We start from the raw sequence: 21,335 nt of genomic DNA on the forward strand, positions 1-21,335 counted from the left end.
TAAAAATGGCACTTTGTGGTTTTTATGAAAAACATGGTTTTTGGGCATACTTTGGCGGGACATAACTTGGACTACGGATCTCTGTTTTGTACCAAATCTTTTTAGAAATGAAATTGGATCCGGGATGTCCGTGCCGTTCGAAGAACGGGCGAAAAACGATTTAAAATGAGGAAGTTATGTCCGTTGGAAGATTGGGGTCAAAATCTGTGAAATTCTGCAGCTTTTAACTTAGAAAATTTTTAGCAGAATGACCCCTTGCGCGTGGGCGCACCTGGCGCGTACGCGCCGATCTTCCGTAAGGTGCCATCCACGCGTACGCGTGATGTGCGCGGGCGCGCCGATTGTGCTGCACCCTATGCCTAGCCATTTTCCCGAGAGTTATGCCAGAACTGTGCCGGTGTTGTGCCTGGGGCACGAGAACACCCGCGCGTACGCGTGGTTGACGCGTGCGCGCCGATGGGCAAGTTTGGAATCCACGCGTTAGCGTGCACGACGCTTGCGCGCCGATGAGTTTTTGAGGCCATCCACGCGTGCGCGTGGAGTGCGCGTACGCGTGGCCCTGTTTTCATCCCAAAGTTGATTTTTGAGTTTTAAAAGCCAAATCTCATACTTCTAAGCCTCCGATCTCACCATTCATGTCTTAAATCATCATAATATGCCTAGCTATTAGAAAGGGGCTAGTGAATGTGATAACTTGCGAGTGAAGCAAGGGAAAAAGGCATGATCAATAAGGATCAAGATGATTATGTGAGATGCGGAGGATGGTGGTGGAAGTGTTTGTGATGCCATGGGCCGAAAGGCTGTAATTGTTTATGAAATGGCTGGTTATGGATTTAACCATGAGCCGGAATAGCTGTGTATGCTATGAATATTGGCTGGTTCTGGATTGAACCGTGAGCCGGAATGGCTGGTATGGATGTTGATCCATGGATGAGAATTCATGCATGTTGATGCTGAATTATTGATAATTGTGAAATTTGCACTTCCACTATCTGAGTACGAGTTTCCTTGGGTAGTAGCAGTGGCTAGCCACCACGTGCTCCAGGTTGAGACTCGAAGCTCTGTTAACCCTATGTTGTAAGTGTGGCCGGGCACTGTGAAAGGCCCGGATGAGCTCGAACCCCCGTAAATATTCACCAGTGAGGGTGAAGGATACGGATCATGTTTATGATCACGTTTATAACGAGTATAACTCGAGTTTGGGGATGCACGACAGAGGGACAGTCCAATGGTTAGCGACCAGGACTTGTCGGGTTGGCTCTATAACCGACAAGATGATATCATCGGCCACTAGGGACAGGCATTCATCATATGCATACTATGTGAATTGTTTGAGATTGCCTATTTGACTGCATATTACTTGCTAATTGTCTAAATGTCTTAATTGCTACTATTTGTATATTCTTTGTTTGATATATCTGTGTTTGCTATAATATACTCCTGCTGGTGGTTGGGAGGTTTGAAGGAATTGGAAAGGGAAGTATTAGTTAGACTGAAGAATCTTTAGTCAGATGTCCTTATATGGTTTAGCTTGTTTATAAGCTTCGATATTATCTGGGGGGAGTTATAAGATTGCCTTTGGCTTTCCTCTATTATTATATATTATATATGTGGAAGCTGTTACCATGCTGGGGACCTCTGGTTCTCACCCATGCGGATTTTGTGGTTTTCAGATGCAGGACGTGAGGTTTCCCGCTGAGGCATGCTGGAGACTTCTATACTTGCGAAGATCCTTTGTTCTCGGGGCTATTTTGGTTTATATGTTTCGTTTAGATACTTTTATCTCCATTATATAATACAAACTGTGATGACTCCTCTTATGGGAGATTTTGGAGAATAGGTTTTATGTATTCGTGTCCCTTTGGGCTTTCCTTTGGGGTTTTCCTTATTTTATCATATGTATATATTGTTATGCTCGGGCCGGTTTTCTTCGCAGCCGGATTTTGAGCCTTGATATTCCTGTTTTTGACACTCTTTGTATATATATATAATCTCGCGTTGGTTTATCCTTGTTCGTTACGTTATCTATCGGAGTGTTGCGCTTTCGAGTTGCGGTTTTTGTTTACCCCTTTTTCTACAAAGGCTCCTAGTTATAATCAATCATTCATACTACTATATGTACTAAATTTTTACTTTAGAGGTCGTAATACCTTGCCATCTCTGACTTATGACTTAAGCATAAGACTCTGTATGGTAGGGTGTTACAAATATCTCTCTAAAATTTGTTACTTATTAAACACATCACACATGGCGTTAAATTCAGTTACTTGCTCTTCTAGGCAATGCTCTAAAATTTTATGAAAAAGGAAGATTTTAACTCGTTAAAATTGAATAGAAGATTAATAAATTAGGGTGTGAATGTTTTCTCTATGTTTGATTATTATAAATGCTTAAAAAAATATTTGTTAAGAGAGAACATAAATAAAAAAGAAAAAGATACTTCACCTGAAAAGAGAGAACTTTTTATTTTATTTTGTATAGTATAATTTCTGTACTAATTAACTAACTCTCTTGCCTTTCATGAATATTGTCCAAGTCTGATCAAATCAATTTTTCTTCAAAACAGAAAAATCAACACAAGACACCACAATTTAGATAATTACAAATCTTAATATAACAGAATTGGCTAACATAATGAGCAAAAATATATATGTCAAAAACGCTCATTGATATAAAACAAAGTCTTTGTTAAAAAATTATAAAAGAACTCAAATTGATAAGTAATATCTCAATGAATTTTGCCTTAATATATAAAATTCCTGCAATCCTATAAATTGAGTAAAAAAACAAATTTTTGAAAACAATTTTTGAAAACCTTAGGCAATAGTAGCAGCAGCTCCACAGAGTCCTTGGTGCAACTTTTGTACCTGATTAGAAGTAATAACAATAACCTTTAAAGTCATATCCTATCCTCCATAATAAAAAAATCACACATAATTTTTCCCAAACTAATAATAATCATCAATGACAATAACATTAGTAATGGCAGTTAAAACAATAAAACTGTTCAATAAAAAAATAAAAATAGAAATTTAACCCCCGAATAAAATTACCTTCTACCCCCTATTGCTGTAACCTTAGAGCTAATAGCTTGTCTTGTCTGCATCTTTTTTTTTTAAATAAGAAATCACGCACTAAACCTATCGGAGACATGAGACCAGTAGCAGTTACAAAGGCTTAAAGCAGAACATAAACCCACTACTATCTTGCTAAATAGACCAACAACTTAAAGAAACTACTATTCTAAATCAAGCAAAGAAGATAAAAACCATCCTATAATAATAATCAAGACCACAATAAGACAAAGCATATGTACATATTTCATCCACTCCTCAAATCATTATATTATTGAATTTTAAATTCTCCTCTCTTGCGCTCTTCTTTATTCGACACCCAAGATTGGCTCCAATACTTTATCTCCCATTTCAAAACCTGTGTATTTATCTCCCACTGCTGCTTATACCTCGCTGGAATCGGTGCCGCAATCCATGACTTTAAGCATTCTTTAGCTCATCTACAATGCAGACCTATATTATATAGTACATCGCCCCAAAGACTCAATGCTACATCACAACTAAAGAAAAGATGGCGTACATTCTCTGGCTCTTTACCACACATTGGACATTCATAGAGGCTGGCAAAATCTCACAGCTACATAAGTTGTCTCTAGTGTTACAATTTTTTCATTAAAACAAACCAGTTTAATAGCTCAACATGCTTGATGCTAAACCATCCCATTATTTCTTCATGAACCTGAAATTGTTCGACACCTCACTTGCCATATCTTTATAATGTACTTACAGCATCTTACCTCTATCCCTCTGAAATTCATAAAATCAAACCAACATCTGCAAGTAATGAATGAACAAAGAAATATTTCGAAAGTAATGAATGAACAAAGAAATACTTCGAAATCAAAAAGGTCATTAGAATCTATGACATTACAAAATAAAATTGAGTGTTTTGTGGCAAACACATAAATATATTGGTTATTGAACCTCATTAAACATGCAACGAAATCAAAGTGCAAATCCATCAAAGAATTCTCAAAAATAAGGAGAAATAAAAACAAACTTTTGAATCAAAAGAAGTTATTTCACTGAATAAGTAAGAGATCCAGTTCTAACTTAACAATGTATTGAATTATTTAAAAAAAAAAGGCTGCAAATAGATTCAAAGTAGAAAATCAACAACTAAACAAAAAAAGTGAAGTCTAATACTCTACTACAGCAAAAAATAAAGTTTGAAAATAACAAAAAATGAAATCAATTTTTATATAGCAACTTAGTAACTATTGATGACTATATTTGGTATAAAATAGAGTAGTTATTTGCTTGAATATTAATATTCAACAATATAATCAAGAGATATGATTATTTTAGAAATGTATATTACCTACTCTCATTGATTCACCTACTCTCCTTAACTAACCTACGCTCTTTTACTAAAGCTTATTTATACTTTCTCAATTTTGTGAAGGACTGAAGGGAAAAAAGATCTATATCAAGTACTACTTGTACAAAAAGATGAAATAAAAGTAATGATTTATATATCTCTACCAAATTCATAAATTATATGTCTCTAAACAAAAATCGTATTCAATTATTTTTTTCCTAATATTCAGAGCTTGTCATGATTTTAACTCATTAGAAGATCCCAAACACAAAAAGAAAATTTTTTATTCAAAAAGTCTCATTATTTTAAGTATTTTAATTTAGCATCACTACTCATATAATTGTATTATTCTGAAGAACGCCTGATATTAGGATCTAAATACATTTTTTAATAAAAAAGAAAAAAGAAAGAAAAGTACTCGGCTTTTTATAAGAGCAATAAGTTCAGAATAAAATATAATAGTCAATGTCCCATTTTTCCAGAGGAGAAACTAAAAAATATTAAATAGGTTAAATGTATAAGTAGAAAAAATCATCTCAAAGAAATCCAAACAAACTTGATTATCCTCAAATTTCACTTTTGTCCAATCAACACTCTGTCTTAAAACAGAAGTAAATTGCAATAAAGTTATAGCATGATAACTGATGAGCGGATAATTTATACACTTTTTGGCATTGTTTTTAGTATATTTTTAGTATGATCTAGTTAGTTTTTAGTATATTTTTATTAGTTTTTAGTTAAAATTCACTTTTCTGGACTTTACTATGAGTTTGTGTATTTTTCTGTGATTTCAGGTATTTTTTGGCTGAAATTGAGGGACCTGAGCAAAAATCTGATCCAGAGACTCAAAAGGACTGCAGATGCTGTTGGATTCTGACCTCCCTGCACTCGAAGTGGATTTTCTGGAGCTACAGAAGCCCAATTGGCGCGCTCTCAACGGCGTTGGAAAGTAGACATCCTGGGCTTTCCAGCAATATATAATAGTCCATACTTTGCCCAAGATTTGATGGCCCAAACCGGCGTTCAAAGTCACCTCAAGAAATTCCAGCGTTAAACGCCGGAACTGGCACCTAATTGGGAGTTAAACGCCCAAACTGGCACTAAAGCTGGCGTTTAACTCCAAGGAGAGTCTCTACACGAAATTTCTTCATTGCTCAGCCCAAGCACACACCAAGTGAGCCCGGAAGTGGATTTTTATGTCATTTACTCATCTTTGTACACCTTAGGCTACTAGTTTTCTATAAGTAGGACCTTTTACTATTGTATTTACATCTTTGGATTATTTTTAGATCCTTGGATCATCTTTGGACATTTTGTTCTTAGATCATTTGGGAGGCTGGCCATTCGGCCATGCCTAGACCTTGTTCTTATGTATTTTCAACGGTGGAGTTTCTACACACCATAGATTAAGGGTGTGGAGCTCTGCTGTACCTCGAGTATTAATGCAATTACTATTGTTCTTCCATTCAATTCCGCTTGTTCTTTTACCAAGATATCACTTATTCTTCAACATGATGAAGGTGATGATTGACGCCCATCACCATTCTCACCCATGAACAAGGTGACTGACAACCATTCTTGTTCTACAAGCATCTGAGGCTTAGTGAATATCTCTTGGATTTCTGATTGCACGATGCATGGTTGATCGCCTGACAACCGAGTGCTCGCCTGACAAACGAGCCAACCATTCCGTGAGATCAGAGTCTTCGTGGTATAGGCAAGAACTGATGGCGGCATTCAAGAGAATCCGGAAGGTCTAACCTTGTCTGTGGTATTCTGAGTAGGATTCAATGACTGAATGACTGTGACGTGCTTCAAACTCCTAGCAGGCTAGGGCGTTAGTGACAGACGCAAAAGTATCGATGGATATTATTCCGGCCTGACCGAGAACCGACAGCTGAATTCCGCTATGCCGTGACAGGACATATGCAATCGCTTTCACTGAGAGGATGGGAGGTAGCTGCTGACAACAGTGAAACCCTACACGAGCTTGCCATGGAAAGGAGTAAGAAAGGATTGGATGAAGGCAGTAGGAAAGTAGAGAGACGGAAGGGAAGGCATCTTCATACACTTGTCTGAAGCTCTTACACCAATGATATACATAAGTATCACTATCTTTATCTTCTATGTTATTTTCGTTCATCATCATATACATTTGAGTTTGCTTGACTAAGATTTACAAGATGACCATAGCTTGCTTCAATGCTAACAATCTCCGTGGGATCGACCCTTACTCACGTAAGGTATTACTTGGACGACCCAGTGCACTTGCTGGTTAGTTGTGCGAAGTTGTGTAATGCCATGGAATTGAACCACCAAGTTTTTGGAGTTCATGACCAGGGATTATGAGAGTTGTAAAAAAAGTATTGTTCACAATTTCGCGCACCAAGTTTTTGGCGCCGTTGCCGGGGATTGTTCAAGTTTTGAGCAAGCTTTTGGTAACAACGCCTGGGATTGTTCTAGTTTGGACAACTGACGGTTCATCTTGTTGCTTAGATTAGGTATTTATTTTTTTCGAAATTCTTGAAGATGAATTCTAGAGTTTCATGATGATTTGTTGAAATCTGGCTGGCCGAGAAGCCATGTCTAATCTGATTGGACCGAGGTTTCAACTTATCACCACAAGAGCTTGTTGATTTTCATCAATTTTGCTTTTGGAGCAGTGATCTGCTAAGGCTTGGCTGGCCTTTGGCCATGTCTAGTGTTTTGGACCGAAGCTTTCTTTGAAAGCTTGGCTGGCTGTGAAGCCATGTCTAATTCCTGGACCGGAGTCTTAGACTAACATTGCACTGATTCCTGGAATTCTCATTGAGAATTTTGATACCTTTTTCCACTTAATTTTCGAAAAACACAAAAAAAATTTACAAAATCATAAAAACCAAAAATATTTGATGCTTCATGCTTAAGTCTAGTGTCTCATCTTAAGTTTGGTGTCAATTGCATGCACTCATTCATGTGTCTTAAGGATCCTCAAGTAATTCTTGATGATTTTTGTGTTCTAATCTTTGAACTCTATTGACTTGAAGTATTTTGTGTGTCTCATATGCATTCTCATATTGTTAGTGTCAGTAGTATACAAACTGCTAAGTTTGGTGTCTTGCATGCATTGTTATTTGATTCTTGTTGCATTTTGATTATTAAAAATCCAAAAATATTTTTAATTTGTGTCTTTTCAAGTCAATGATACAAAGAATTGAAGATTCAGAACATGCTGCAGAGGAATTATACAGAAAAAGCTGAGCATTCAAAAATGCCCAGTGAAGAAGGCAGACTGGCGTTTAAACGCCAGCCAGGGTACCTGGTTGGGCGTTTAACGCCCAAAAAGGTAGCATTTTGGGCGTTAAACGCCAGAATGTATACCATTCTGGGCGTTTAACGCCAGGATGGTGCTAGGGGGAAGATTTTGTTTTCAAAATCAATTTTTTTCAAGTTTTCAAAGTTTTTCAAAACCAAATCTTTTTCAAATCATATCTTTTCAATCAAATGTTTTCAAAATCAATTTCTTTCCTTTTTCAAAGATACTTACTATCAATTAATGATTTGATTCAACATTTCAAGTATGTTGCCTTTTCTGTTGAGGAAGGTTTTATGTTTGAATCATATCTTTTCTTGTTAGGCAAGTCATCAATTTCTTTTAAGATCATATCTTTTCAAATTGTTTTCAAAACATATCTTTTAGAATTGTTTTCAAATCATATCTTCTCAATCACATCTTTTTAAAACCATAACTTTTCAATTAAATCTTTTTAACCTCATCTTTTTCAAAATAGTTTTCAATCAAATCTTTTTGACTTCTAATCTTAAAAATCTTTTTCAAAAATCACTTGATTTCTCTTTCACTTTCAATTTTCGAAAAATTATCAACATCTTTTTTGATTGAATTTTCGAAAATCCTCTTCCCTCCTTCTCACATCCTTCTATTTATGGAGTACCACTCCTTCTAAATGCACAATTCGAACCTTATCTAATTAAAGTTCGAATTCTTCTTCTCCTTCTTCTTACTATTTCTCTTTTCCTCTGACACTTTAAGGAATCTCTATACTGTGACATAGAGGATTCCATATTTTCTTTTTCTCTTCTCTTTCATATGAGCAGGAGCAGAGACAAAGGCATTCTTGTTGAAGCTGACCCTGAACCCGAAAGGACCTTGAAGAGAAAACTAAGAGAAGCCAAAGCACAACTCTCTTTAGAGGACCTGACCGAATTCTTCAAGGAAGAAGAACACATGGCAGCCGAAAACAACAATAATGCAAACAATGCAAGGAAGGTGCTGGGTGACTTTACTGCACCTACTCCTGATTTTTATGGGAGAAGCATCTCTATCCCTGCCATTGGAGCAAACAACTTTGAGCTTAAGCCTCAATTAGTTTCTCTAATGCAACAGAATTGCAAGTTCCATGGACTTCCAATGGAAGATCCTCATCAGTTTTTAGCTGAATTCTTGCAAATCTGTGACACAGTCAAGACTAATGGGGTTAACCCTGAGGTCTATAGACTGATGCTATTCCCTTTTGCTGTAAGAGACAGAGCTAGAATATGGTTGGATTCTCAACCTAAAGAAAGCCTGGACTCTTGGGAAAAGCTAGTCAACGCCTTCTTGGCAAAGTTCTTTCCACCACAAAGATGGAGTAAGCTTAGAGTGGAAGTCCAAACCTTCAGACAGAAGGATGGAGAATCCCTCTATGAAGCTTGGGAAAGATACAAACAATTAATCAGAAGATGTCCTTCAGACATGCTTTCTGAATGGAGCATCATAGGTATTTTCTATGATGGTCTCTCTGAACTATCTAAGATGTCCTTAGATAGCTCTGCTGGAGGATCTCTTCATTTGAAGAAGACGCCTGCAGAAGCTCAAGAATTGATTGAAATGGTTGCAAATAACCAATTCATGTACACTTCTGAAAGGAATCCTGTGAACAATGGGACTAGTCAGAAGAAAGGAGTTCTTGAGATTGACACTCTGAATGCCATATTGGCTCAGAACAAGATATTGACTCAACAAGTCAATTTGATTTCTCAAAGTCTGTCTGGAATGCAAAATGCACCAAACAGTACTAAGGATGCTTCATCTGAGGAAGAAGCTTATGATCCTGAGAACCCTTCCATGGAAGAGGTGAATTACCTAGGAGAACCCTATGGAAACACCTATAATTCTTCATGGAGAAATCACCCAAATCTCTCATGGAAGAATCAAGAGAGACCTCAACAAGGTTTCAATAACAATAATGGTGGAAGAAACAGGCTTAGCAATGGCAAGCCTTTTCCATCATCTTCTCAGCAACAGACAGAGAGCTCTAAGCAGAATACTTCTGACTTAGCAACAATGGTCTCTGATCTAATAAAGACCACTCAAAGTTTCATGAATGAAACAAGGTCTTCCATCAGAAATTTGGAAGGACAAGTGGGTCAGCTGAGCAAGAAAGTTACTGAACTCCCTCCTAGCACTCTCCCAAGTAATACAGAAGAAAATCCAAAAGGAAAGTGCAAAGCCATAACCATGGCCGAATGTGGAGAGGAAAGAGAGGAGGAGGACGCCACTGAGGAAGACCTCAGTGGGCGTGTACCAATCTCCTCTGAGTTCCAATGGGAATCTGAGGCTCAAAATGAGACCATAGAGATTCCATTGGACTTACTTCTGCCATTCATGAGCTCTGATGAGTATTCTTCCTCTGAAGAGGATGAGTATGTCACTGAAGAGCAAGTTGCTAAATACCTTGGAGCAATCATGAAGCTAAATGACAAGTTATTTGGAAATGAGACTTGGGAGGATGAACCTCCCTTGCTCACCAAAGAACTGGATGACTTGTCTAGGCAGAAACTGCCTCAAAAGAGGCAGGATCCTGGGAAGTTTTCTATACCTTGTACCATAGGCACCATGACCTTCAAGAAGGCCTTGTGTGACTTAGGGTCAAGTGTAAACCTCATGCCCCTCTCTGTAATGGAGAAATTAGGGATCTTTGAGGTGCAAGCTGCAAGAATCTCATTAGAGATGGCAGACAATTCAAGAAAACAAGCTCATGGACTTGTAGAGAATGTTTTGGTGAAGATTGAAGACCATTACATCCCTACTGATTTCATAGTCCTAGAGACTGGGAAGTGCATGGATGAATCCATCATCCTTGGCAGACCCTTCCTAGCCACAGCAAAGGCTGTGATTGATGTTGATAGAGGAGAGTTGATCATTCAAGTGAATGAAGAATCCTTGGTGTTTAAGGCCCAAGGACATCCCTCTATCATCATGGAGAGGAAGCATGAAGAGCTTCTCTCAAAACAGAGCCAAGTAGAGCCCCCACAGTCAAACTCTAAGTTTGGTGTTGGGAGGCCACAACCAAACTCTAAGTTTGGTGTTGAACCCCCACATTCAAACTCTAAGTTTGGTGTTGGGAGGTTCCAACACGGTTCTGAGTATTTCTGAGGCTCCATGAGAGTCCTCTGTCAAGCTAATGACATTAAAGAAGCGCTTGTTGGGAGGCAACCCAATGTTTTATAGTTAACTATTTTCTTTTGTTATTTTATCTTTTTTGTAGGTTGATGATCATAAGAAGTCACAAAAACAATGAAAAAAAGCAAAAACAGAATGAAAAACAGGAAGAAAAACAGCACACCCTGGAGGAGAAGAAGCTGGCGTTCAAACGCCAGTAATGCTAGCTGTTGGGCGTTTAACGCCCAGTCTGGCACCATTCTGGGCATTTAACGCCAGAAAGGGGCACCAGACTGGCGTTAAACGCCAGTAAAGGGCAACAACCTGGCATTAAACGCCAGGAATGGGCACCAGCCCGGCGTTTAACGCCAGAAATGGCTCAAAACGTGGATTTTGATGCCATTTGGTGCAGGGATGACTTTTCCTTGACACCACAGGATCTGTGGACCCCACAGGACCCCACCATCACTCTCTCTCTTCTTCCCCCATTCACCAATCACCTCAATACCTCTTCCCCAAAAACCCTTCACCTATCAAATCCCATCTTTATCTTCACCACTCACATCCATCCTTCATAAAACCCCACCAACCTCACCCTTCAAATTCAAACCACTTCCCCTCCCAAACCCACCCATCATGGCCGAACCATTACCCCCCTCTCTCCTATATATACCCTTCTTCAACCCTTCATTTTCACACAACCTAAACACCCTTTCTTACCCTTCTTGGCCGAACACACCACCTTCCCCCTCTTCCTCATTTCTTCTTCTTCTACTCTCTTCTTTCTTCTTTTGCTCGAGGACGAGCAAACATTTTAAGTTTGGTGTGGTAAAAGCATTGCTTTTTCGTTTTTCCATAACCATTTATGGCATCCAAGGCCGGAGAAACCTCTAGAAAGAGGAAAGGGAAGGCAAAGGCTTCCACCTCCGAGTCATGGGAGATGGATAGATTCCTCTCAAGGGTGCATCAAGTCCACTTCTATGAAGTTGTGGCCTTGAAGAAGGTGATCCCCGAAGTCCCCTTTTCACTCAAAAAGGGTGAATATCCGGAGATCCGCCATGAGATCCGAAGAAGAGGTTGGGAAGTACTTACCAACCCCATTCAACAAGTCGGAATCTTGATGGTTCAAGAGTTCTATGCCAATGTATGGATCACAAAGAACCATGACCAAAGTGTGAACCCGAATCCAAAGAATTATCTCACTATGGTTCGGGGGAAATACTTGGATTTTAGTCCGGAGAGTGTGAGGGTGGCGTTCAACTTGCCTATGACGCAAGGAGATGAGCATCCTTACACTAGAAGGGTCAACTTTGATCAAAGGTTGGACCAAGTCCTCACAACCATATGTGAAGAGGGCGCACAATGGAAGCAAGATTCAAGAGGCAAGCCGGTCCAATTGAGAAGGCATGACCTCAAGCCCGTGGCTAGAGGATGGTTAGAGTTCATACAACGCTCAATCATTCCCACTAGCAACCGGTCCGAAGTTACCATAGACCGGGCCATCATGATCCATAGCATCATGATTGGAGAAGAAATAGAAGTTCATGAGGTTATAGCCCAAGAACTCTACAAGGTGGCGGACAAGACCTCCACTTTGGCAAGGTTAGCCTTTCCTCATCTCATCTGTCACCTCTGTTATTCAGTTGGAGTTGACATAGAGGGAGATATCCCCATTGATGAGGACAAGCCCATCACTAAGAAAAGGATGGAGTACACAAGAGACCCCTTTCACCATGAGACCCCTGAGATTCCTCAAGGGATGCACTTTCCTCCACAAAACTATTGGGAGCAACTAAACACCTCCCTAGGAGAATTGAGTTCCAACATGGGACAACTAAGGGTGGAGCACCAAGAACACTCCATTCTCCTCCATGAAATTAGAGAAGATCAAAGAATCATGAGGGAGGAGCAACAAAGACAAGGAAGAGACATTGAGGAGCTCAAGCACTCCATAGGATCTTCAAGAGCAAGAAAGAGCCGCCATCACTAAGGTGGACCCGTTCCTTGATTTCCTTGTTCTTTATTCTTCTGTTTTTCGATTTTTATGCTTTATGTTTATCCATGTTTATGTCTTGTGATCATTAGTGTCTATGCCTTAAAGTTATGAATGTCCTATGAATCCATCACCTTTCTTGAATAAAAATTGTTCTTAATTGAAAAGAAAAGAATTGCATGAATTTTGAATTTTATAATAGTTTAATTATTTTGATGTGGTGGCAACACTTTTTGTTCTTTGAATGTATGCTTGAACAGTGCATATGTCTTTTGAACTTGTGGTTCATGAATGTTGGCTCTTGAAAGAATGATGAAAAAGGAGACATGTTACTGAGGATCTGAAAAATCATAAAAAAATGATTCTTGAAGCAAGAAAAAGCAGTGAATACAAAAAAAAAAAAGAAAAAGCAAACGAAAAAAAAAATTCGAAAAAAAAAAGAGAAAAAGAAAGAAATAAAGTTGTGATCCAAGGCAAATAAGAGTGTGCTTAAGAACCCTGGACACCTCTAATTGGGGACTTTAGCAAAGCTGAGTCACAATCTGAAAAGGTTCACCCAATTATGTGTCTGTGGCATGTATGTATCCGGTGGTAATACTGGAAGACAGAGTGCTTTGGGCCACAGCCAAGACTCAATAAGTAGCTGTGTTCAAGAATCATCATACTTAACTAGGAGAATCAATAACACTATCTGGATTCTGAGTTCCTAAAGAAGCCAATCATTCTGAATTACAAGGGATAGAGTGAGATGCCAAAACTATTCAGAGGCAAAAAGATAAAAGCCCCGCTCATCTAATTAATACTGATCTTCATAGATGTTTTTGGAGTTCATTGCATATTCTCTTCTTTTTATCTTATTTGATTTTCAGTTGCTTGAGGACAAGCAACAATTTAAGTTTGGTGTTGTGATGAGCGGATAATTTATACACTTTTTGGCATTGTTTTTAGTATATTTTTAGTATGATCTAGTTAGTTTTTAGTATATTTTTATTAGTTTTTAGTTAAAATTCACTTTTCTGGACTTTACTATGAGTTTGTGTGTTTTTCTGTGACTTCAGGTATTTTCTGGCTGAAATTGAGGGACCTGAGCAAAAATCTGATCCAGAGACTCAAAAGGACTGCAGATGCTGTTGGATTCTGACCTCCCTGCACTCAAAGTGGATTTTCTGGAGCTACAGAAGCCCAATTGGCGTGCTCTCAATGGCGTTGGAAAGTAGACATCCTGGGCTTTCCAGCAATATATAATAGTTCATACTTTGCTCAAGATTTGATGGCCCAAACCGGCGTTCAAAGTCACCTCAAGAAATTCCAGCGTTAAACGCCGGAACTGGCACCTAATTGGGAGTTAAACGCCCAAACTGGCACTAAAGCTGGCGTTTAACTCCAAGGAGAGTCTCTACACGAAATTTCTTCATTGCTCAGCCCAAGCACACACCAAGTGGGCCCGGAAGTGGATTTTTATGTCATTTACTCATCTTTGTACACCTTAGGCTACTAGTTTTCTATAAGTAGGACCTTTTACTATTGTATTTACATCTTTGGATTATTTTTAGATCCTTGGATCATCTTTGGACATTTTGTTCTTAGATCATTTGGGAGGCTGGCCATTCGGCCATGCCTAGACCTTGTTCTTATGTATTTTCAACGGTGGAGTTTCTACACACCATAGATTAAGGGTGTGGAGCTCTGCTGTACCTCGAGTATTAATGCAATTACTATTGTTCTTCCATTCAATTCCGCTTGTTCTTTTACCAAGATATCACTTGTTCTTCAACATGATGAAGGTGATGATTGACGCCCATCACCATTCTCACCCATGAACAAGGTGACTGACAACCATTCTTGTTCTACAAGCATCTGAGGCTTAGTGAATATCTCTTGGATTCCTGATTGCACGATGCATGGTTGATCGCCTGACAACCGAGTGCTCGCCTGACAAACGAGCCAACCATTCCGTGAGATCAGAGTCTTCGTGGTATAGGCAAGAACTGATGGCGGCATTCAAGAGAATCCGGAAGGTCTAACCTTGTCTGTGGTATTCTGAGTAGGATTCAATGACTGAATGACTGTGACGTGCTTCAAACTCCTAGCAGGCTAGGGCGTTAGTGACAGACGCAAAAGTATCGATGGATATTATTCCGGCCTGACCGAGAACCGACAGCTGAATTCCGCTATGCCGTGACAGGACATATGCAATCGCTTTCACTGAGAGGATGGGAGGTAGCTGCTGACAACAGTGAAACCCTACACGAGCTTGCCATGGAAAGGAGTAAGAAAGGATTGGATGAAGGCAGTAGAAAAGCAGAGAGACGGAAGGGAAGGCATCTTCATACACTTGTCTGAAGCTCTTACACCAATGATATACATAAGTATCACTATCTTTATCTTCTATGTTATTTTCGTTCATCATCATATACATTTGAGTTTGCCTGACTAAGATTTACAAGATGACCATAGCTTGCTTCAATGCTAACAATCTCCGTGGGATCGACCCTTACTCACGTAAGGTATTACTTGGACGACCCAGTGCACTTGCTGGTTAGTTGTGCGAAGTTGTGTAATGCCATGGAATTGAACCACCAAGTTTTTGGAGTTCATGACCAGGGATTATGAGAGTTGTAAAAAAAGTATTGTTCACAATTTCGCGCACCAATAACATAGTGATAGACAACTAACAAGAGCAAACAATAAACTAATTAAGATCATTTGTAACTAAACTGCTTTATGCAATTGTACTTCACAGCTTTTAGGGGTTAACTTTTAGTTAACAGCTCTGGTAGAACTCCTAAGATGCAATTTTAATCAATTGTTATTGATTATATCAAATGTTATCCTCATCAATTATCAAGTATAAGAACACTTATCCATAACAAAAATGACCAATTAAGAGAATCCATAACACAACAAAAATTGAAACTCTAAAGAAAAAATCAAATAAATTTACCGTCACTTTTATTGCTTTCTTCATTCATCTAAATTTAAAATAATTGGATAAATTCTCTAAACCAAAGAATATTTAAAAGGCATAATTGAGCATAATAATCACATTTAATTTTCATTAGCTCCACAATAGCTTAAAAATCTTAATATATTGTAATCTTCTTGTCATATTTAAAAATAAAATTGAGAAAAATCAAGACCTTCCAAAAACAAAACTTGATAAATAGTGAACTAACTCACCAGCAGTGGCCCACAAACCCAAATTTATGGTGCTTCTATCCACAATAAATATTTATCAAGGTCCTACAATAGGTAATCCTATTGTGATTATGATTAGTTTATAAATATAAAAGGCTCCTATATTAATATAGCCTCTGGTACTTTAGCATTGAAATTCAATGCGTAGTTATTTCCAATTTTCTTACACAAAATGGTATTATTATAAAGAAAGAAGCTAAAATTTTTTTTTTAAAAAAAACTACACTTTCATAGACTAAGTTTAAAATTTTAAAGTATTCTTCATCTTCTATTTTTTTTTTAAATCAAGAAGCAAAATATCTTTATCATAAAGACAAAATCTTTAAGCAAAGTAAAATTATAGTCAAACTCGCATTTGAAATCTAAAGTAAATTTTAACAGTTGTACAATTGTGCACATAATTTTCTGAATTTCCAACAAATAACAAATGATTTACAATTCAGATATCAATTCCAAAATTGTACATTGGCCACTTACAATTAATAACATTGTCCAATCTTTTGTTTCTTTTCGTTAAAGAGTGCATTAACATAGAATGTAAAAGGCATCAATTGAAAATCATAGCGAGTTGAAATAGCAAGATATGCACAAGATTGGCCTACGTATAACTTAACCAAATGTGAGAGAAAAAGGTAAAATATGTGAATAGGACAATGAAAGCAGCTACCAAAGTATAAGTAACAATGCACTTGAATGTTAAAAGTTACTTTTCATTTATTTGGTTAAGGAACTGACCTCGAAATCAGAGAACAATTGGTCCTTTTTTTGGAGCGTGTTCATTAGCCGTGAAGCAACTTCAGTTTCATGAGTTAGAATATCATCCACTGAAATTCGCAAAACATATCACAAACAACTTTAGAAGCATATTTTTTACTATTTTGATCCTTCTGTTCATTGCATAAAAGCAACAAACATATCAATGATGCTCCTTAATTGAATTATTTATTGCTTAGTCATACAGTTAACATGAAACCCAATTTTTATCATGATAATAGAAATATAAACTTAAATGCATACTTCAAAATTTAAATACTTCTTAGAACTGATGAGTTCATATTATTATCAAATGATAATGCAAGACTTGGTAAGTAAAAAATATGAGATCTAAAGTGAGAGGAATAGCTGATAATGCATATAATTGGTTCCTTTTAAAAAGAGAGCTAGCCATAAAGGATTTTGACTATCCTTTAATGTCAAAAGCTTATGGTACAGTATTTACTTATCTATCTCCTATTTTTACTCTCCTGTAATGAACTCCAAAATGTGAAATTCCCAGCAAAAGATAGGTAACTTCAGGATTAATCTTATTTATCATATCCATGGCAATTTTCATATTGAAATGGGATGAAAAGCTTGAAAGAAAAAATAGAGGCCAAATACTAAAACAAATTTTATAAAAAAAACAACACAATGAGCTAGAAAGAGGTGAGAAAACTGTGACTCTCACAACAAAATGGGAATTTGAAATTGAACATTCAGGACACGCAGCAATGAACACAGTATAAGAAACATATATAAAACCTTTTTAGAGTGACCAATGATATAAAAAGAACCTATTTAAATAATGATATACAATGAAGTCACCCAAAATTGATTTAAAACAATCCTAAATAAACACAAAAGTTATAAAATCTGAAACATTTAAAGTTTTAGAATTTATAGATTCGTGAATTTTTATAACCTTCAATAAATTTAGCCACAATATTTAGCACTATCAAATTGGGACTAAAACACAACTTACCAATCAAGTAGCTTTTACATGACCTTTAATAAGCACCACCTGAAGCTCTTCATCAACACCAGACCTATTCAAAGTAGGGACCAGAATTGCAAGGTTCATGGATAAATGTTAAAAGTTGGCCCCAAATAAACTAATATTAAGTACTAATTGTGAAAACAAACAAATAATTTTTTTTTTTAAATTAAGCCTATCAAACTTGAAAGTTTACCTAAACTTGTGGAACCTAGAAAACTTAAAATTATAAAATAAAAAAATATATATTGTCACTCATGTTATATCACTATGGACATAATGACAAATTACTTTTTTTATTATGTCTTTGCATGAATTTATAAAAAAAAATAAGTGATATGAATCAACATGGCAACAAAATGCTCGAGGAAAAAGCAAGATGTTGATGCAAGAATCTTGATAATCTTGTGTTTTGACCACAATGTATAAAACAAAAAAAAAGTAAGATGTGATCTTTCAAATATAAAAGAATACCTGATCAGCAGAGAAAATGGCCCAAGCTAAGGGCTTGTTGAAGAGAACACTTCCCCTAACCAAACTCACAACACAACGGAGTCCTTGAATCAAAGAGTATCCAGCAGCCAAACCATTCGCAACAACCAAGAATCTGCAAAGTTTTTTAATCCATCAAAAACTAATGAATTAGGACAACAAAACATGCAACACTTTTATTGCTAGAAATTAACATAGAACATAGATTAATAGATACTTACACCAAAGCCTTAACATCAGTGAATTTAGCTTCCTTCTCAAAGGAGAAAAACACCTTCACTTGTGAATCAGTTCTAATAAGAACAGCTGCAACAACTCCAAGACCAAGAATCATAAACCTTAACACCAACTCAGCTATCTTGATCCTCTTATCGAACAATTTCAGGTTTGTGCTATGGTACGCTAGAACTGTTCCAGGACTAAAACCTACACCCAAATAACTCATTTTCTATAGACACTAACAATGCAAAAGAAAACAATGGATATGAACACCAACCACTAAAAAGGTACAAATACCAATATATAATTTCAAACCACTCTTGAGATCCTATCATATCACTGCACTTGCTGAAAGCACAAATATTTTCTATCTTCTTCCTGCAATTATCTTTTCTCCCACTTTTCTCAAATCAGATCAACACCCCAGCCATATTTTCATGTGAAACAAAAACGTATATACGGATCAAAAAGATAGAGAGTTGGTGTTGTATTATTATCATTACCGGCCTACATAATACCAAAACCATTTCTTGAAGAGACATGAAGATTAATTTGGAGACTATATTTTGCAATGAATAAAAATGATACAGCTTGATGTTGTTGGATAATGCGAAATCAGCGTGACTTACCCAACGAAATGGGGAAGATTCAAGGCACAAAGGCAATGCTGCAAATCACCTATACCAACTACCAGAATGGTCAGATTTCTTCCAAAGATCATAAAGGTAGAGGTTTTTTTACCGCGACAGCACATACGGAAACCAATCTTCTTAATCTTGCTAAAATTAAACCTCCAGAACATCTGAAGCCATCCAGAAACAGAAAACATACCAAACCTCAAATCAAAGACAACGAAAACAGACAGGAAAATCCTAAATCAAATAGATTAAAGACCCAGTCCCAGACAAAGAAATAAATCAAGAGAATACCTTCACGGGGGAGCGCTGGTTGAGATCTCGACCCAACATGTATCACCAAGGCTGTTGACGTTCGAGAGCGCATCAACCACGCAACAGATATCTTAGTCGCCCAGCATCGCCGGCATTTCACCAGCTGAAACTAACAGCGCCATCGCCGTGATTGTGATCTGAGACGAAGATTCCGCTCAGCTCGGTGAGTTAGGGTTTTCAGATGGGGGTTGTTGAAAATGGTGTTTAAGAGATGGCTTTTCAAATGGAGATATATGGCTTACTGAAATGAGGTTTTGAGAACCAGGGAGAGCCATAAAGAGAGCGTGGATGGGCAGCGATTATATGGACCAGAATGAGTTTGTGGGCTATGGAGGAGAGAACGAAGCAGAAGGGGGCATTTAGAGTTTCAAAAGGGAGAGAGAGAAATTGAAGTGAAAGATAGATAGATAGATAATAGGAGAGATTTTTTATTCTGGTTAATTGAGAAAATGACGCGTGGCTTCAGGAGCCACGGTCATTATACAAGTAGTAGATAACTTTAATTTTATTATTTTTTAGATATATTTATCAGCATTTAAAATTTTTATAAATACAAATAATAATTTGTTCATAAATTTTATTAGTTTGTTTGTATAAATTTTGATAAATAAAAATACAAATTATGTGTCTCTTATATATAATTTTTATAAATATAAGTATAAATTTATATTATTATTGACTAAATGCTAATCTAAAATAATAAATGTTGGTGATATAGCATTGTTTTTTTTATAATTGTGTGCTTGTGCGCAATTCTTTGAGTTAGGAGACCATCATTCAACGAGAACTTGATTTTCCAACAAAAAAGTAGATTCTCCGACATTACAAAATTAAAATTTAATTTTGTAAATCTCTGGAATCGATTTTGTAGCCAAAGAATTGATTCTTTTATTTGAATTTCAAAATTTTTCATACAATGACTAGTAAAAATCGATTTTCTTATAAAAGAATCGATTCTCTAGTTGACACAAAACTTAAAATGGATAGTTTTGACAAAAAAGTTTTTTTTACCTAACCTACAATGTTGCCTCAGGATTCGGTGGTCTAAGAACCTTTGGACCACACAGTGGTCCAAGTAAAAAAATATGTTTTTAGAGTTTTTTTATCAATTGCTATGTAGTCTTTGAGCTAATTTTAATTACAAATTAACCCCATATATTTTATTTAATTATAAAAATAGTTTTTTATTTTATAAATTATTATTTTATTAATTATCTATTATATTTATTAACAATCAAATACAAAAATAACAACCAATTATATCCTCCATTCATCCTAATAATTTCAATTGATTAAAAAATTAACTTTGATCTCGTTACATTCGTCCATGACTTCCAAATCGTGTTTCCTTGAAATTCAATCGATTGGTTTTTCAAAACAATCGATTGAAAGTTGTAAGGTAGAATAGTAAAAAGCTTAAACCAATCGATTGTTTATACTTTCCAATCGAATGAATGCCTCAAAACAATCGATTGTTGTTATTACTCAATCGATTGAGTTCACGAAAACAACATGGATTTGCCAAATACAATCGATTGGAAAGTGATGACATTGGAGTTTTAGCCAAATTCAATCGATTGGTAATGTAATCCAATCGATTGGAAGGTGATGAAGTTGAATGTTTTGCCAATTTCAATCGATTGGTAATGGTACCCAATCGATTGAAATATGATGACTTTGAATTTTTTCCAAATTCAATCGATTGGTAATGCAATCCAATCGACTAAAAAGTGATGACATTGAACTTTTTGCCAAATCCAATCGATTGAAATTTGAAACGTGCTATGTATTAAAGCAGATAACCCTCAGTATTCACACCCACTCCCCCTTTTAAACGTTCGAACCCCATTTCTGCACCTCTCTCCTCTATCTAAAATCCAGAAAGCTTGTGTCTTCTTCTTCTCCATTCTCACC

At 36.8% G+C, this 21,335-nt stretch overlaps 1 protein-coding gene and 1 non-coding gene across 5 annotated transcripts; both read right to left on the reverse strand.

The window, feature by feature from the left end:
• Positions 1-3,262: 3,262 nt before the first annotated feature.
• LOC130976265 (CASP-like protein 2B1) lies at positions 3,263-19,825 on the reverse strand. Of its 4 annotated transcripts, XM_057901081.1 has the most exons (7): positions 19,401-19,824; positions 18,474-19,273; positions 18,235-18,367; positions 17,749-17,812; positions 16,743-16,831; positions 3,595-3,848; positions 3,263-3,514 (listed from the first exon to the last, which is right to left on the reverse strand). In XM_057901081.1, the coding sequence occupies exons 2-4, from the start codon at positions 18,695-18,697 to the stop codon at positions 17,801-17,803; spliced, it is 369 nt and encodes a 122-aa protein (XP_057757064.1). In that variant the 5' UTR covers positions 18,698-19,273; positions 19,401-19,824; the 3' UTR covers positions 3,263-3,514; positions 3,595-3,848; positions 16,743-16,831; positions 17,749-17,800. The 4 variants fall into 4 exon arrangements, with proteins under 4 accessions (XP_057757064.1, XP_057757065.1, XP_057757063.1 ...); XM_057901082.1 differs by having other exon boundaries at positions 3,263-3,821; XM_057901080.1 differs by having other exon boundaries at positions 3,263-3,848.
• On the reverse strand, positions 9,026-9,133 carry LOC130978021 (small nucleolar RNA R71). Its single transcript, XR_009085685.1, has one exon. It is a non-coding gene; the product is annotated as a small nucleolar RNA R71 (small nucleolar RNA).
• Positions 19,826-21,335: the final 1,510 nt, after the last annotated feature.

The sequence above is a fragment of the Arachis stenosperma genome, chromosome 4 (genome assembly GCF_014773155.1).
Source record: "Arachis stenosperma cultivar V10309 chromosome 4, arast.V10309.gnm1.PFL2, whole genome shotgun sequence".
In the NCBI taxonomy this organism is placed as follows: Eukaryota; Viridiplantae; Streptophyta; class Magnoliopsida; order Fabales; family Fabaceae; genus Arachis; species Arachis stenosperma.

What these genes read in the sequence shown, in the direction of transcription:
- LOC130976265 (XM_057901082.1), bottom strand. Translation starts at nt 18,697, where the DNA reads ATGAGTTATTTGGGTGTAGGTTTTAGTCCTGGAACAGTTCTAGCGTAC. An exon ending in ACTGATGTTAAGGCTTTGGT is followed by an intron (nt 18,368 to 18,473) that starts GTAAGTATCTAT and finishes AAAACTTTGCAG; the next exon opens with ATTCTTGGTTGTTGCGAATG.